Below are 18,250 nucleotides of genomic sequence, written 5' to 3'. Positions count from 1 at the left end.
CTTCCTTGAACCTCAGTTTCGCGAGCTGGGGAGCCAGAGTAAACCTCCATCTATCTCCAGACCGCATGAGAGTTGAACTCTGTCTTAGGGAAGGGGGAGCATCTAGGGACGTGTTAACCCAAATGTCATGCTGGTTAAAGCCTAGCATGGCCTTCAAGGTCCCCAGGTCCCCACCCAGACAGAGGCCACAGTGTTTGTGATATAGGCTGAACATGCCATGCATGCTTCCCTTCCCTGCCCCTCCTGGCTCTATGTCCCAGCAGCTGAACAAGTGGCACTTCTCCCCTACCCCCCTGTCATTCCTGCGCAAAGGGCATGGAGCCTGGCGCACAGTGCTGGCAGCTGTAGCTTTCCATGCTACCGTCAAGTTTTCCAGGGTACAGATGAGACAGGAGAGCCAGGAATAACCGCTTGGGCCCCAGAGGGTCTAGAGGGGTGGACAAGCCCAGACCTGGCGTTAGACCCTTTTTCTGGGGGAGTCAAACAGCACCCCCTGCTCCAGGCCAGGGCTTTGGAATATAACCATAGTCACTGGGAGCCCCTTATCTGATGGGAGTCTCCTCCCCAACTCCCCAAGAATGAGCTCAGGTTCCTCTGGGACCTGAGTCTATTCCCTGTGTGACCTTGGAGAATATATTTAATGTACTTCTCTGAGACCTGGCTTTTATAACCCAAGGTGGCAGCCTCTTAGGACCCCGTGGAAACTGGTGTGAAGGGCCCTTTTCTGAACTTGGCCATATTCAAAGCCCTGCCATTACGTGGTCACTTTTATGTCTGGATCCATAAAAGAGACCCAGGAGCCAATCAGCACTCTTCTAAACTGAAGCAAGTTTTTTTTTTCTTGGTTTTTTTTTTTTTTCCTCCAGACCTGTTGGAGGCTAAGCTAAGTCGAAGGCCCCACAGTGGACAAGGGGCCAACTTGTGATCTTTATCAGGGACAACAGAATAGCAGAACCCGTACCCAGAGGAGGGTACAAAGTGGACCCACTGACTAGAACAAGGGTGCATAAGCTCTGCCGAAGGTACAAGGGAGGCCAGTCCTCCATGCCTGCTCCTTGGGGATAGGTGTTATGGGTGCCTGACACCCCTCCCCAGGGACTATATTAGCTGTGTGAGTCATGGTGGACTGGCTGGGAGGCCACAGGCAGGCGGGCCCAGTGTAGGGTTACAGTCCATTTATGGGCTCAGCAAGGGCAGATATCAGTGTCGATGGCATTCACTCCTAGCTATTCTTAGGAGCCTCCCAGGAGGAGCCTTGCACAGCCTGGCCAGGGAGCAAGGGACACAGCAGGCAAGGCCAAGGGGTTGGGGGTCTAGGGCCAGGAGCAGAGATAATGGGCCGGGAAGACCGGCTGCATAAATGTCCTCTCACCTGACTCTTTGCACTATTCGTCTGCAGAGGAAGCCGCAGCTGCCAGCACCAGTATGTCTTACAGTGTGACTCTGACAGGGCCTGGGCCCTGGGGCTTCCGTCTGCAGGGCGGCAAGGACTTCAACATGCCCCTCACTATCTCTCGGGTAAGTGGACAATGCCCACAGCATCGTTCCCAGAGGGCCAGGGCATTCTTGGAAGAGGGCATGCTCATGCCCATCTGTCTGTCAGTCTGTCTGTCTATCTTCCCCAGGGCTCTTGGAAAGCAGAGCCTGCCCTTTTCCTGGTCTTAAGCCTAGGTCTGGATTGGTCTCCTAATCTTGGCCACAGCTGAATTTGCTCACCCCTGCTTGTTCCCAGGACTGCCTGTCTAAGCAAGATGTCATGGGCAAATAGCTGGCACTCTGAGCTGAGAAGGAAGTGCTAAGTTTGCAGGTTGGGTGGGCTGGTGGGCAGAGAGTGCGGAACCTTCCTAAGCCTTTCGCCACCAGGGAAGGCTTGGGGTGTTCCCAAACTTGGGATCCCGTCCTCCCCCAAAAGCAGATGGCTGCTTAAGACAGCATTCCTAGTGTAAGGAAGGCAGGTGACAGGCAGGTATATGGACAGTGCCGTCCCTATTGCCCTATTGTCACGCTATAAGTCCAGGCTAGACCGGTTGCTTGCCTCCAGTGTCCACTATTTCCCAGACAAGACACCAGCCTCTCCTCCCCCAGCCACATTGGGCCTGGCAGGGACCTCACATCATCTGGATCTTGGGCTGGCTTGTCTTCCTTACCTGAGGAAGGACTGCCTGTCTCACAGCTTTGCCCTTTCCAGGCTGGGAAAATGGCCCCTGGGTCCTGTAGTATACAGTAAGGAACAGAACTGTCCAGGAGAAATGGCACGGAACATCAGGGGTTATGGGGGCAGCTCCTGTTGGGTTTGGAGAAACTGAGGCCCAGAGAGGTCAGAAAGTAGACATGCTTGAAGGGAACTGAGGAGCAGCCTTAAGGCCTGCTATAGTCTCAGCACCTAGGCCACACAGCCTGATGCTGTCTGCTCAGTGTTTTTTAAGATAAGGACACCCTACATGTCCTGGTAGATCTGGGACTGAAGACCCCGTGGCTTAGGGTGACTGAGAGGCATACAGGGAAGAAGTGTGAGCTGCTTGGTGGCTGAGGCCCTGGCAAGGCTGATCTGGACTTAAGGAGCAGAGTTAGACTCCAGGATGGAGTTGGAGGATGGACTCAGGTATAAACTGGATTGCTATTTTTTTCCATAGAGCGGCAGAGACTTGCCTTGGACCTGGGACTAGCACTCAGTGTTAGTGGAGAATTCTGGAAAGTGCTTGACAGAGAGGCAGGGTCCAATACTGCCTCTGAAGCCAACTTGGTCCTCAGGTCACTTTTTTTTTTTTTTTTTTTTTTTAGTTTTTTTAAAAAAAGATTTATTTATTAATATGTATACAGTGCTCTGCCTGCATGCACACCTGAAGGCCAGAGGCATCAGATCACATTATAGATGATTGTGAGCCACCATGTGGTTGCTGGGAATTGAACTCAGGACCTCTGCAGGAGCAGTCAGTGTCCTTAGCCTCTGAGCCATCTGTCTAGCCCTTTTTAAGTTTTGTTTTGTTTTAGGTTCTTTTTTTTTTTTTTTTTTTTGAGACAGGATTTCTCTGTGTAACAGTTCTGGCTATCCTGGACTCACTTTTGTAGACCAGGCTGGCCTCGAACTCACAGCAATCCACCTGCCTCTGCCTCCCAAGTGCTGGGATTAAAGGTGTGCACCACCATGCCTAGCTCCTCAGGTCACTTTTAAGCTAGGCCTTTGTTGTGGTGTGGGAGGTGGAGAGGGTTGCCCTTCACCTCTCAGCTATGGACCTGAAGTGTCTGCCCTTCCGACCTACTGCCCTGAAAACCACAGGGCCCCTTACTAAGGGGACACCCTAAACCATGTACATCTTACTTGATGATGTAGTGACATGTAGGCATGTGAGTCCAGTGGCTACCCCCAATCCAGGCTCTGCACAGCTCTGACCCCTGTGGCTATAGGTTCCCTCTCTGTATAATAAGATAGGACCTCTCCCAACATTCTCATATGCCCTTTGGCCTCCTGTGCCTAGGACTGAGCCCACATTCCCCAAGCCCACCATCCCCAAGGCTTGCTGCTCTGTCTTGTGGGAACAAATTCATCTCCAGAAGCCGGGCGTGGTGGCGCACGCCTTTAATCCCAGCACTCGGGAGGCAGAGGCAGGCGGATCGCTGTGAGTTCGAGGCCAGCCTGGTCTACAAAGTGAGTCCAGGATGGCCAAGGCTACACAGAGAAACCCTGTCTCGAAAAACCAAAAAAAAAAAAAAAAAAAAAAAAAAAAATTCATCTCCAGGATCAGTGGTACCCAGGAAAGCCAATGACCTCACTCAGAACCTATGCACCACCTGGCCCCGGATGGTCAAGGCTTAAATGGCAGCACGGAGGCTTAAAGCTAGACAGCAGGGCGAATGTCCTCATTCAAAGAGGGGGTGTGTTGGGGTGTGCTGGAAACTAATGCTAGGGAGACTTAAAAATAGAAGCCAGGGCCCTGGGGCATTGGCTCATTTCTGTTACACACCTCAAATCAACTGGGGCAGAGTGGACAGTGCCATGGTGTTCAGGTCTTGCAGTCTCCTGAAAAAAATACAGCTTGTGGGCCACAGACACAGTGGCTTTCGCATCCCAGTTTTGGCCATTCCAGACAAGGCAGACACCATGAACGCTAGGCCTGTGGCATTTGCTGCTGAGGTTCACAGGTCTCTTCTGTACCAGAAATAATCTGCTCACAGAGACACAAGGCCAGAATGTGTCTTCAGCACTTCCCCACTCCGGGCACAGTCACTACAGTTGTGAAGTCTGGGGTTGCCAATCCAGAGCCAAGCAAACAAAGGCTTGTATGGGATGGTGATGCCCACAGGTAGCACTCACACGTCCTGGCATGGCCTAACTCCTTCCCATGATCCTTTGCCTGTCAGACTAGGTGCTAGTGGAAGCTGATGCCTCTCCAAAGCAGGTCTATGCTCCTCCCCCACCAGGAAAAACAGCTGCCACCTGCATGCTGGGTGACAGCTTAGGTCCCCACTCTACCTGTGGCCTCCACATGGGTACTATGGCATTAACCTGAGCAGAAGACTCCTAAGACCTTCTTTCAGTGAGTCTGACAAGAATCTGCAGACATGGGGCTCAAGCAGGACAGTCTAGGGTGGAGGGCAAAGGCCTTTATTTATCCTGGACAGGTGCAGAGAGGCCTGCAACCTGAGCTGCCCTCTCACCCTCCCCTTTGCCACCTTAGCCAATTCTCCAGGAAGCAGAATTGAGCAGAATTGAGGGAGCTGGATTACAGGCCTATGCCTCACCAGGGCCCCTGCCTCTGGCCACACACTGGGGCAAGGTATGGGCCCTTCCCTCTTCATGGCTACAGCACTCTCCAGCCTAAGAAAGGCAAGTGTCTGTGTTGCTTCTACATCTCTCTGCTGTGTCGCCTTTAGCACAGCCTCGGCTGTCTCACCTATAAAACAGGGACAGTGATGTCCACACTTGTGAGATTCAAAGTGTGGTAATGAGGCTGACTACGAGGCTAGTGTGTGAAGGGGTCGTGGGCTGGGTTAGACCTGCCTGCTTTTTGGAAGGCCTCGGCCTCCCATCCCACCTGGCAGGCTTGCCTGGGCCACAGTCCAGAGGCCTTCTGCCTCTCCTTCGATTTCAGTTTCAGTATTATTGAACCCTCCCAGCTGAGGTGGTGACACTGAGAACAGAGGACCCTTGGGAAGAGAACGGAGGACAGCCTGAGACTATTCTGGGGTGGCTGTGCTGGCAGTTCCTGGAATTTCCAGGCCCCTGGAGCTCAGCATCTTGAGCTGTTCTCGGCAGCGCCTATCAGTGCTGACAGGCCATGCTGTTTATAGCCCTGCTGAAGGTCAGGCTACCACCCATCTAGCTATCCAGCAGGGGAAGATAAGGACCGTCAGAGCCGAAAGACTGCATTCTTAGAGGTGCAGGCCAGGCCCTCCTGTGCCCCCCTTGAAGGCCCTGAAGGAAGCAGATCAGAGGCCCACTAGGTCGTGAGAGGGGCTACCTGTAGGTCCCTGGACCAGGACACAAGCCAAGGGCAACTTTATGGGCAGACAGGAATAGGGCCAGATGCTGTGGGGAGTCAGGAGACTATGGGGACAGCCGGTGTGAGGAGTACTTAGGCACCAGGGACAGGAGGAAATTGCTCAGCTGTGGAGACCCTCCAGTCCTTATGGCTAGTCTTCCTATTCCAGAAAAGGCATTCTCTACCCTGCTGGAGCCAGGATTCTGCTCTCATAGGAACCATCCTTGAAGGCACAAAGCACATTTTCCAGGGCCAAGTGCACACCAGAACACTGACAATTTGTTAGGAGAAACAGAAAGGAATAAGGATGAGACCTGGAGAAACAGAGGAGGACCCTCTCTTACACACACACACCCAACTCACACACACACTCAACACACACACACACACACACACACACACACACACACACACACACACACAGCATTGGAATGTGTAGACAATTAGATGCCGAGGCTAGGTGTATGAATGTGTGAGGGATAAATTATAGGAGCCTGGTCACTTCTTGGCGGAACTCTAAGAGCACAGAAAGGAGAGAAGTGAAATATTAGCTATTTGGAAAAACAAAGCAGGCCATAAGAAAGCCTAGCTTATTTATGCACCAGGGTTGGAATGGAGATTGAGGTTACTGGGAGAAAGAAGTTTCCAGAAAAAGAATGAGAATTGGGGCGAGGCTCCAAGGGAGGCCAATGGGAAAAGAGCCAGCCTGGCACCTGATCATTTAATCTCAAAGAGTTAAAATGCACTTAGGACACCAGGGGGGAATCCCTGCCAGGCCTCAAAGAAGGCACTGGAAGGTTCCATGCCTTCTAGACCTGATACCTGCCCTTAGCTGGCCCCACCACACCCGGCAAGTCACACAGAGAAGGAAGGCAGGGCCCATGTGTTTCTGAATATGAGGAGGGATGCTAAAGACCTCTGTAGAGCCCAGGTGCCCACAGGTACCCACTGCATGGCACCTTGTTTCCCTGGGGCCATGGAATCCCTGCCATTCTGCCACGCCCTTCTAGGAACAGTAGACTACTCAGGACTGACCTCTTGCCTTCCACTTTCTATTGACTCTGAATCGTGTTTCTCATAGAACCTGGGGTACAGCCATACCGATCACATACCTGCTGTCCCCCAGTACTATCTGCAACTCTTCTGGAGCTTCTAGGGAGAAGAAGGTCTAGGTCAGCACTTGTGCTCTCTTAGATTGGAGATTTATCTCAAAACCGTCTCATCTCTGGCAGCATCCTTGTGTCACACCCCATTTAATAATGTAATCCTCACAAAAGTGCTGGAGAGAAAGGCTTTACTCTGTCCGATGAACACTCACTGCAATGTGTGAAGTACCAACCAAAGCAAGCTTAAGTTGATCCATTCCACTGTCTGCATGCTTTCTCCTCTGTTCCCTTCCTCCTAGGCACACCAGTAGCCATGACATCAGCTACCCTTGTGCTACCTCTAGAAAGTGAGTTGGGCCTTGCAGATCACATGGGTCCTCTTGATCATCATCATGGCATTTGTTTCTCTATTATCCTTTCCTGGCTTATACATTTGGGGTCTAGAAGAGGAATGTTCTGAGCATAAGGTGGACAGTGTTTGAGAAGACACCTGGGACTGCAAAGGCTGCCTAATAGAGGTTGGTAAGGGAATGCCCTTTTGGTCTTGTTGTTTTCACTCACATGGTACAGGACAGTGCTTCTTGGACTGGTGATATTGGATACTTAGGGTCATGGCCCAGCAAGGCATAGACTGAGTGGCTGATCATGGCCCAGTTTGCTCTTGGTGGCCCACCTTGAGATCCACCCCGAAAAATGATTATTGGCCGGAGACAATTGAAGAATTAGGTAGAGCCAGGTGTGGTGGCACATGCCTGTAATCCCAGCACTCAAGGAGGCAGAGGCACGTGGATCTCTGTGAGCTCTAGGTAGGCCAGCCTGGTCTATAAAGCAAGTCCAGATCAGCAAAGGCTACACAGAGAAACCCTGTCTCAAAAAAAAACATTAAAAAAAAAATAGGTAGAAGTGAAACTCTCATCCAAAGAGAATTTTAAATGCTCAAAAGGAGATAGATTTAAAAAAAAGAAAAAAGAAAAAAGAAAAAGAAAATATCTCCAAGAACATCTATACTTTGAGTCTTTTCTGAGACAAAGTCAACAGGGAAACGAGGATGGAAAGAAAGAGAAGAGACACATGAACTACACTTTTTATGAGCCTTGGACTCCAGGCAATGGTCCAACAGGGCCAGTCCCCTCCCCCAGCTAGCTGAGGCTGCTCCTCTGGTGGAGAGAAGGGATCTTATGGCCCTTGGATGTCTTTAGCATCCCTGCCTCCATCTGGCCTCCTTCTCTAAGGACACTTCAGTGAATACCCCACCCCCACTTGAGGGACATTGGGCCCTGCTTAGGGCATCCAAAGGCCAGGCCAGCTGAGCCCTAATGGGCAGACACAGATGCAGGGAGAGAGCTGCCAGGGACAGGGGGATCCAGCTTGGTGACTCCCCTCTGGAATGTTTGGCTACTGACCAGGCCCTTGGAGCAAGGATTACCCCAGCCCACGCCTGAGGACAGGACAGCACCAGGCACAGGGAAGGATAAGTACAAGTTGGCCGTGTCCTAAGAAGTATGTCACCAGGCAGCTCTAAAGACATGGCATTCTTGGTGGCCTGCAGCTGGCACTAGCTGATTGGGCCCAGCCTCCCTTGGATGTCATTCTGGTGCCCTTGCTTACACTGTCACTGTGATCTGAGCATGCCCATCCTGCCTCGCAGTGTTCCTTCTGAGTTTGTAGCCTCACCCTTCTGCGTGAGGTTGATAGCTGCTTCCCTCTACCCTACCCCAAGCTATTTGCTGCAAGGAACAATTCCTTCTCTATAGGTCATTAGAAGCATTGGGTGTGTCCTTCTGTAGGGATGGCCTGCTACGGAAAGCATTTTATGGAGTGACAGACCACAGAGCATCTTTACTATTGGCGATTTTTCCTTGGGGATGTCCTACCACAGGGGGTTAACCAGCTGTGGGAGTGCACGGGCAGTCCACTAGGATATGTGGCACTGTGGGACCACAGGGGCAGTCCACTAGGACATGTGGCACTGTGGGAGTGCGTGGACAGTCCACTAGGACAGTGTGGCACTGGAAACTTTACCCTGGGTGGATAGTAAGTGTTTTCGTCTTTCTTTGAAGTGCTTCTAAAGTAAGATGGCTTGAGGGACGGGGAGGAGGGAAAGGGATGTGTGATAAGGTGAAAGAGTGGGATACTAGGGCTAGAGAGATGGCTCAGCGGTTAAAAACATTGACTTCTCTTCCAGAGGTCCCGAGTTCAATTCCCAGCAACCACATGGTGGCTCACAACCATCTATAATGAGATCTAATGCACACTATATACATAATAAATAAATCTTAAAAAAAAAAAAGAGTGGGATGTTATAGTTGGACAGTGATGATGAGAACTGGTTGTCTGTATTTTTCAGCTTAAAAATTATTATAACGAGTTGTTAGAGGTAGTGCAGCACTGCACAGAAAAGCAAGCAAACTGGCGGGTTTTCTGCGTCACAGCAAGAGGCCGCTTTTGTTCTAGGAAAGCATCCTGTTTTTCTTTCACTGTCACTGTTTTGTGTGTGCATGTGTAGACCGGAAGACAACTTTGGGTATCATTTCTCAGAGGTCGTTCACCTTGCTTTTTGAGACAGGGTCTCTCAGTGACCTGGGGCTCCCCTATTCAGCTAGGCTGCCTGGCCAGCAAGCCGCAAGAAGATTCCTCTTAGTCTCTGCTTCCCAGAACTGGAATTATAAGTGTACACCTGCAGCTGTTTTTTTTGTTGTTGTTGTTGTTGTTGTTTTTTGTTTTGTTTTGTTTTAGCTGTGTGCCAGGGCTCAAACTCAGGTCCTGATGTTTGCACAGCAAACACCTAGCCGACTAAGCTACCTGCCTGTTCTCTGTCACTAAGTTTTCATCTCTGCATTCAAGACAGCAACACACTTCTGTTACCATGGGCTCCCTGTGGTTACCATGGGCTCCCTGTGGTTACCATGGGCTCCCTGTGGTTACCATGGGCTCCCTGTGGTTACCATGGGCTCCCTGTGGTTACCACGGGCTCCCTGTGGGGGCAGATTGGGGATGATCGTTTTATGGTGCCCCTGTGGCATCTGGAGAGTGGGCTTTGGAAATCATATGTGTCTTCTTGGCCATGGAGGCTTTCATTTCTCTATTATCCTTGCCTGGCTTATAAATTTGGTGTCTAGAAGAGGAATGTTCTGGGCGCAAGGTGGACAGTGTTTAAGAGGACACCTGGGACTGCAGAGGCTGGCTAACAGCGGTTGGTAAGGGAAGGCCCTTTTGGTCTTCTTGTCACCATCCACATGGTACAGGACAATGCTCCTTGGACCAGTGATATGATAACAAAAAACTCGACTGCCAAGCAGCACCTTTGTGTATAGTTCCCTTTAAGGAACCTGACAGGAAGCCATGTTCTACAAGCCCAGAACTTGACCAGAGGCCTACACAGGCTCGACACAGGTCTCCTTCTAGGATAGTCCCTAGACCTTAGCCAAAAATCTGGTTCCTGCCAGCATTAATAGCTAGTCTTATCCCTGTGTCATAGCCAGAAACGTGGATAGGATGTGGCCAGAGATGTCAAGAGAACCAGTTGGTAGGCACATAAACAGGCAAAGATTAGGGATACCTTCAAACCATATGGGCAATATAGGGGGCAGGGCTCATAGCCTCCTCTTTCCTGTAATGTCACTGGTGACAAGGCCTTTGTGACATTCCATCACAGAGGGACTTCCAACACGATGTCATAGGGCTAGCTTCTAGAATACTTTTATGTATAAGTACCACACACCAAGAGGTTGTCCCACCTTGCTTGTCTCTTCCATCAATCAACATTTACACTGGAAAAAAAAACCTAAGGAACCTTTCTGTGTGACATTTATCAGGGACTGAGATGTTCCTTTGGAAGTCATAGATGTTAAAGCCAGTCTCCTCTAGTAACAGGCCATGAACTATCTTTCTGAGTAGGACTGCTAATGCCACTATGGCCAGCCCACTGAACCGCTCTAAATTATGTCACTAGCTTTATGGAAGTTTACATACTATCACTGTGGGTAGGGTCACATGAGCACTCAAAGCACTGTTATAAGAGGGCAGCCACACACAATTTGATATTGTATACGATGTCATCGAATGTTCAGTGTGAGCCATGGCTTCCGAAGTAATAGTGGGTGTCGCTTTCCCAACATCCCGTGGAGTGTTTTCATGGTGGACTCTCAATGGCATTCTGTGCAGCCAAAGATGGAGCCTCCAGACAAATAGTTTTGGGTGCCATTAAGGTACAGGAATTAGGAATTCACTTTATAATTATATGTTCCCTTCCAGAGGTATGCAGGCAGCCTGAGAGCCCTAAGCCTGCCTCACGTCACAGCCTGCCTTGTTCTCACCCAAGCAGGACTGATGGCTCCTTTAGGGTTTTGTTTTTTGTTTTTGTTTTGTTTTGTTCCTACCCTGATAGCATGGATCACCTTGTGCTTGGATGCTTTTGTGTATGTGTGTCGGGGGGGTACATTTTCCCCACCCTTTGGCCTGGCAGTGACTTGGGGCAGACAGGGGGAAGGAGTGGGTACTGAGTCTTGCCCTGATTTATGGGACTGGTAAGTTCTCTGTGGGTTTGCAGGGCACAGGGGCTAACTGGCAATGTGCAACCCCCAAACACCAATGGCCTAGCACAGTGGGAATTTATTCCTCACTCAGGAAGCCTGCGTCACCATCTCTGCAGGTAGTGACTCTGAGATCCAGGGCTCTTCCAGTTAGCAACTTGGCTGTCCTTCTCTTGAACCCCAGCATTCAGTCAGTCAACAAGAGACGTGCAGGATTCTAATGATGGTTGCCGGGGAAAGACCTGGCAATGGTGTGTATTATTTCCACCAGCATCCCACTGGCCAAAGCTGGTCCTTTGGCTGCTGTCAAAAAGTCCCAGGGAGTGGGGAGCCGTGTGAGGAAGAGGAAACAGGCTTGGTGAGCAGCCAGTGCTGGCCCTCACGAAGAAAAGGCATGCTGGGGTGCCTACCAGATGCTCCTATGCACCCTCTCTTCTGCTTATTTAACCAGATCACTCCAGGCAGCAAGGCAGCCCAGTCCCAGCTCAGCCAAGGAGACCTGGTGGTGGCCATTGATGGCGTCAACACGGATACCATGACCCACCTGGAGGCCCAGAATAAGATCAAGTCTGCCAGCTACAACCTGAGCCTCACTCTGCAGAAGTAGGTGGAAGCCCTCCAAAGAAGGGGGATGCAGGTTTGGCGCAGTCATGGGATGGGGAAACGAATGAGACTGTCCTCAGCATTCGTGTGGGCCTAGCCCTTGTTCTACAGGACTATACAGGAAGGATGGGCTGAGGTCACCCTCAGGGCTACCATTGCCTTGCTTTACAGAAGTGGCTTAGGCAGAAAGCATGACCACAGTGCCACTGGTATACGGAGACCTGGACCTGGAAGGCCCGCTTTCTCTTTCCTTCGGCAGCCCTATCTTCACCCCCACGCAGAAGAAGCCCATGAATGCTGATGGGGCAGGGGGTGGGGAGTAGACGGGGAAAACCCTCTAGGGTTATGATGACTCCTTATCCCAGTCCAGCCCAGGGCTTCCCTCAGGAGACCAAGTGCATGGGGGTGGGGGTGGGGGGATGGATGGTACACATTGGCCCTGTGACTTCACTGCCCTGATCTCCCCCAGGAACTTTTGGCCAGGCGCAGATGTCCTCACTGGGTCTTGTTTCTGGTTTATCTAGGTCCAAGCGTCCTATTGCCATCTCCACGACAGCGCCCCATATCCAGTCGCCACTGCCAGTGATCCCCCACCAGAAGGTAGGTGCCGGCCACTGGTAGTGGGGGTCCACTCAGCCATGGGTCCTGGGGTGTAACCTTGCCTGCCTGCCTCCCCTTACCACTGCTGGTCCTCATGAAAAGAGTTTGAGCCTTCCCTACCTATGACACATCGACTTGTGGGGATGCCTACCTAGCCCTAGATACCATCCCTGGTCCAGCAGCTGGTCTGAGAAGAAACAACTTGGAAGAAAAAAAAAAATATGTGCTGAGAGGAAGGCCGACATGCTAGCCACGCAGGAAACAGTTATCTCTCTAGAGGACTCTGACCCTCGTTTTCTGGGGACACTGAGACTAGAATTGCTGTAAGAGGCCCCAGCTTGAGTCAGCCATCCCAGGAGGCACTACTAGGTGTGACGGGACCTTACTGGTCTTCAGAGATTTTTTTCCCCACACAGACTCTTCTAGTTTCTAAGTGTCTACCCGTCCCTTCCAGCGACAGGCCCACTATGTCCAAGGACTAGTTACAGTCTTGAAGGCTGACACAGGAGTGGCAGGGAAGAGAAACCCTGACCCCAGATCTCACCACTAGGTCCAGAGTCCCTTCCCAAACACTCTAAGCAGCTGAGCCCTGTGGGCCCAAGGGCCTAGCCTAAACTTGGGCAGCCTTACCCATAGCTCCTACTCACCCCCTTACTACAACTGTAGACTGACTCTGGTCTATCCAGTGGGGAGACTAGACAGCAGGAGAGACAGGAAGAAGAGGCTCACATGGATCATAGATTAGGGAACTGGACAGAGGGCTTCTGGGAGAAATTTCAAAGGTAGACAAAGATGGCCAAATAGCCCAGTTGCTTCCTTAGGTTCCCCTTGGTACCTCTGTCCCACATGTCAGTCATCCCTGGCTATGAAGGGTCTTCTCCAGGTGGGGGATCAGTAAATCAGGAGGTTTGTCTGCACTCATAGGGTATCCATTCAAAGGGAAGAAGGAAAGTGGATGGACAGGATAGTGGTACCCTTACCATCTCCTGAGCCCGCATCCTCTTTTTTGGCCCTCAGGGGCAGGCTTGGCTTTCTGTGAGGGGCTTTGTATTCTGTTTAAATGGATGCCAGACTCTAGACAAGGAGCCACAGGCCTCCCTCCTCCACTGTACTCCAAAAAACAGCCTTCCTTTCCCATTGAGGTACTTCATCCAGCAGGCTGCAGGCTGTGGGTGGTGGGCTACAGGTGCTCACACTAACATGTCTGTTTCAAGTCCACACAAAAGCACAGCCACGTGTGGCCTCTAACCACTGTCTTCTCTCTCCCCTGCATGGTGCTGCCCTATGCCAGGACCCTGCTCTGGACACGAACGGCAGCCTGGCGACTCCCAGCCCCAGCCCTGAGGCGAGGGCCAGCCCAGGCACCCTGGAGTTCGGGGACACCTTTAGCTCTTCTTTCTCCCAGACCTCTGTCTGCGCCCTACACATGGAGGCCTCGGAGCCTGTCCTTCCTCAGGGCAGCCCGATGGCCAAGGCCAGCACAGAGGGTGCACAGGTCTCAGTCAGCCCCAAAGTTCTGCCAGGCCCCAGCCAACTGAGGCAATATAACAATCCCATTGGCCTGTACTCAGCAGAGACCCTGAGGGAAATGGCTCAGATGTATCAGATGAGCCTCCGAGGGAAGGCGGCAGGTGCTGGACTCCTAGGAGGGTATGTAGAGGGCATCCTGCTGTCCAGTATGGAGCTACCTGGGTCTTCGGTGCTCACCACAACAGCCTGGTCAGGTGGTCAGGGGGAGGAACAGGCCTCAACACAGCCAGCCCTGCACCCACGAGGCAGTACGAGCTGAGAGCAACACCCGCAGGGATCCTATTGACGTTTGCCATCAGCCAGGCATATCACTCACTGCCTTGTACAACCACTCTGGAGAGATGTGTCAGCTCTTTGCAGAAATAGAAACTGAGGCTCAGAAAAGGGTCAGCTGAGGTCCAGACATCCAAGCTACTAAGTGGCTGAGCTAAGCCTGAATGCGGGAGACTCAGACTTCCCAAATTTTTACCCCAGGCAACTCCCTGTCCCAAAGATGACACTGCCCGCAGCCTTGGGAAACTAAGGTACTAAGAGACAGACTGGTCCCTACGTCCCTGGGATCCCTAAGACAAGAACAGGGCAGACTTAGAAACAAGAAAGCAAATTCTCTAAGGATGAGAGTTGTCTAGGGAGACTACCTGGAGGAGACAGTGCCAGAAGTAGCCATGAAGAGGCTGGACAATGGAATGTAAGGATGAAATGTGCAAGACTGAGCTGGGCTAGGGTGGACTGTAAGGAAGCAGAACTCTGAGGAGAAAGGGGTTGTGGAAAACAACAACCCATCTCTGGTCCTCATAGTGTAATTAGTAGAGTTGAAAAAAACATGGAGCCAGGTCAGTGTGGGAGCGTAGAAGGAAGGGGCTTCCCATATGAGCATGTATCAGCTGCCAGGCCTCTCACCCTCTTGTCTCACAGTAACCTGACTACTTCCCCATGTAATGGGTGGACTATCTCTAGGTGCCAAGGGAGCAGCAGGCTGAGTTGAGGCAATGTAGCCTAGTGTCTCAGAGAGAGGAATCACATGGTTCCTGAGAACAGCAGCACTTGTCACACGCTCGCTATGTGTACTCGTTGCCTAGGGTCTCCCAGATGACATCCAAGAGTCCACTTAGGAAGCCCCATCAACTTGGCCCCAGCTGTGTCCACTAGACCAGAGCTCTCTGCTTTCTCAACTTCCCCAGATCCTTCTGGAATCTGAGCGAAGCTAGCCTCTGGCACAACATGGTCTCCCCAAGCCAAGATTTTCCCAGCAAGGAGGCAGAGCATTCTAGGAATAGTAAAAATAAAGATGGCCCCCTTTTCCTTCCTCTGATGGGTAGGTCTCCTGTGTCCCTTCTGGATACACCCTGGTCAGGAAAGTTGCCTCCTGGTGACTGGGACCCCTGGAAAAGCACACCTGCAGTGATGGCAGTATCTACCTGCAGTGATCTGACTCTGAGTTAGAAACTGGCTCATTTTTTAAATTATTAATGAATTTACTTTCCGTGCTTGGGTGCTTTGCCTGTGTGCCTATCAAAGAGACCATCTGATGGTCAAGAACTGGACTTACAGACAGGAGTGAGCTGCCATGTGGGTGCTGGGAATCAACCCTGCTCCTCTGGAAGAGCAGTCAGCACTGAGCTAGCCCCATAGGAACCGGCTTTGTCAGTAACTTCAGAGGTGGGCATATCCTTCATCTTAGCACCTCTCATCTACCACATAGCTAGTAAGAGGTAGACAGAGCTGGCACCCTGATCTGTCTGATCCTATCTTGATTTAAGATGGAATGGGAAAGCCAGAAGGTCAGTAGCCCTATCCGGTCCTCCCTGGACTCCCAGGTGCCAGTCCTTTGGGGTAGATGCTATCCAGTGCCTGGCAACTGTTGAAATTATCACTCAATAACCAGAGAAGCAGATCCTACAGTGTTCTCAGTGGGAAGGTGGGCTGGAGAAGGAAGCAAGGCTGGGGCGTCAACCAAAGAAAGAGCTGATCTTGTCAGTGTTGATGGTGTAGGCAGAGAGATCCGGGACCTCTGCTGGGCGGAGGTCTCCCGCTTCGCTAAGTGTTTAATTGCTTGAAAGCAACAGAGACAGCAATTTTCCATGTCCAACTATTGCGCTCATCCTGTGCCGAAGGCATAACCTGTCCAAATGGTGGACACCCTCACTTTCCTTCTCTTTTTTAAATTTTCTTTTATTTATTTGTGCCTAGGTATTTTGTCTGGGCATCAGATCCCCTAGAAATGGAATTATAAATGGTTGTGAGCTGCCACGTGGGTGGTGGGAATCAAACTTAGGTCCTCTGGAAGAGCAGCCAGTGCTCTTAACCACAGAGCCGGCTTCTCCAGTTGCCCCCATTTCCTTCTTACGAGTAACGTTGAGATGGAGGATTTGCCCAGAGTCACAGCATTAAGAAGAGGCATGATTAGGAGTTGCCCTCTGTCCTGTCACGCTTCAAAAGGAAGCCCCTTCCTTACTGTCCTCTGAGAAGCTCGCAGTGTGGCTCTTAGCAATTGGATCTCTGGGGGGAAGAAGTGGAAGGGAGGAGCAAGCCCTGAGCAAGCTGCAAGGCTTCACCCGTCTCCTGAAAGGCAGCCTTGGTTGGGGGGGGGGCGCTACAGAGCAAGGGGCCCTGGTAGGCACCGCCTCCCTAGTGCCTCCTCCTGAGATCTGAGTACTCGCTCTGAGGTAGCTCTGAACAGTGTGTGCTGCAGGCATCCAAGCCTTGGGGTGGAGCAAGAACCTAGCAGGGGGCGATTTGTGCCAAGGAAGGAGCTGGCTGCTGCTTAGGGCAGGGGCAACCCCCACCCAATCAGGCCAACACTACCCTCTGCAGGGGACACGGGGCTGGTGAGAGCAAAGGCTGACCCTGCAGCTGTCGGCACTAGCCAAACATGGAGAAGAAATGGCAAGACCAACATGGCCTTTTCCTAATATAGACCCACTTGGGGCTATTTTGAGCACAAGAGGGACAGAAGGAATTTTATCAGCTCTGAGACAGTAGGGGACCTGGGCCTGAGCAGATACAACCACCGGCCCTCTGGGGTGGGAAGTGTTTGGCTTCCCAGGATGCCAGTTGTGGGCTAGGGTTCTCCCTTTCCAGAGTTCACAGTGGACAAACCTAGGAAAGCAGAAGTACATGGAGACAAAGTCCACTTCCCGGCACACTCTCTTGTCTTGCGTGTCAGACAGGGCCACAGGGCCTGCCACCCGCGGGGTCTGCCACCGCAGAGTCTGCCACCACAGGCGACCTGCAGGTAAAGAAAGCAGCATACAGACAGTGCTTCCCCCAAAGAAATTCATATTTCAAGAGGCTCACTGTCCTATCAGAGTGAGGGCAGTGTCCCTCTATACTGCCCATGCCAGGTGGCTCCTGCTGGGGGCTTTCCTGTGATAGCCTGGGATGTGCACACCCCCCTGGGACTCCTCCAGCCTCATTGCTGGCTCAGAAAGGATTGGAGCAGTCACTAGGGATTGCACCGACCCACTATTCCCTGCTCCAGGAGGAGTGACCAGAGCTGTCTGCCTGTCCTTTGGGAGAAAGAATAGAGCCCAGGGGCTATGGGTAACCCTGCTGCACACACAACAGCACTGGATTGTCTCCTCAGGGCATGAGCTCATAAACTGTGGCCCCTTCCCCTCTTCCCCACCCCATGAACAGGGCTAAACTGCGGCTTTTTACCTTTGGGACATCTAGCCATTAGGAACCTGCGGCCTCAGCCCTTCGTGAAGCATCCACAGCAGTCATTTCTCTGTCCCAGCTTTCTCTCCAGGGTCTAAACCAGGTTAGACATATGTGATTCATGGTCCCTATACAAGAGCTCTTGAGCTAGAAGTCTGTTCCCCCCACCCTGGCAAAGCTGAGAGTGCTGGGGCTTACCACAGAGAGAGTCCTGGCACCTCCCACCTGAACCGATGTTTTCTGGAGACCCTGATGTCTGGTTCTGTGCTCGCTCTTCTTCCTCACCTCTTACTCCTTGCAGACTGCCTGGCCAGTCCTGCCCCCTCCACAACCAGTCTGAAGATGGCCTCACCCGGGAGCTTCTCCAGTAGAAGCCTCCCCCTGACTGCTCTATCTTCTTTGCCTCTCTCTCCTTCCAGGTGGTAGCCAATTCTCCTGCCAAGTTAGTATCCCAGGACAGCATGCGTGTGTCCCTGTGTGCCGTTCCAGCATGCACCTGCCATCTGTTGGGTGTGGATGGTGTGTGCCTGCAGGCATGTGTACATATGCGCATGTGTGAGTCAGAGTGCATTGTGGCCCCCGGATGAGCCTGCACGGGCGTTTGCTGGAGTGTGGAGGGAAGCTATTGCAAGGGGTGGGTATCTATGTGAATGAAGCTCTCAGCTTAGCTTCCAATTTCCTGCTCCAGCAGCTTAAGGCTTGCAGGTTAATTCAGGGGTATGGGGTGCTGCCCTGTCAC

General features: G+C 51.8%; 1 protein-coding gene across 1 annotated transcript in view; it reads left to right on the top strand.

Moving 5' to 3' along the window:
- The first annotated feature begins 1,163 nt into the window (after positions 1-1,163).
- Ldb3 (LIM domain binding 3) overlaps positions 1,164-18,250 on the top strand; it is a 61,587-nt gene continuing 44,500 nt past the window's right edge. Inside the window, 5 exon segments of the mRNA XM_051141993.1 lie at positions 1,164-1,291; positions 1,400-1,518; positions 11,570-11,721; positions 12,246-12,321; positions 17,931-17,953. Of these exon segments, the coding sequence (XP_050997950.1) occupies positions 1,426-1,518; positions 11,570-11,721; positions 12,246-12,321; positions 17,931-17,953 (344 nt within the window). The 5' untranslated portion in view covers positions 1,164-1,291; positions 1,400-1,425.

Source organism: Acomys russatus, chromosome 3, assembly GCF_903995435.1.
Source record: "Acomys russatus chromosome 3, mAcoRus1.1, whole genome shotgun sequence".
Lineage (NCBI taxonomy): Eukaryota > Metazoa > Chordata > Mammalia > Rodentia > Muridae > Acomys > Acomys russatus.
Note: the sequence above shows the minus strand (reverse complement) of the source record. Positions and strands in the feature narration are given on the sequence as shown.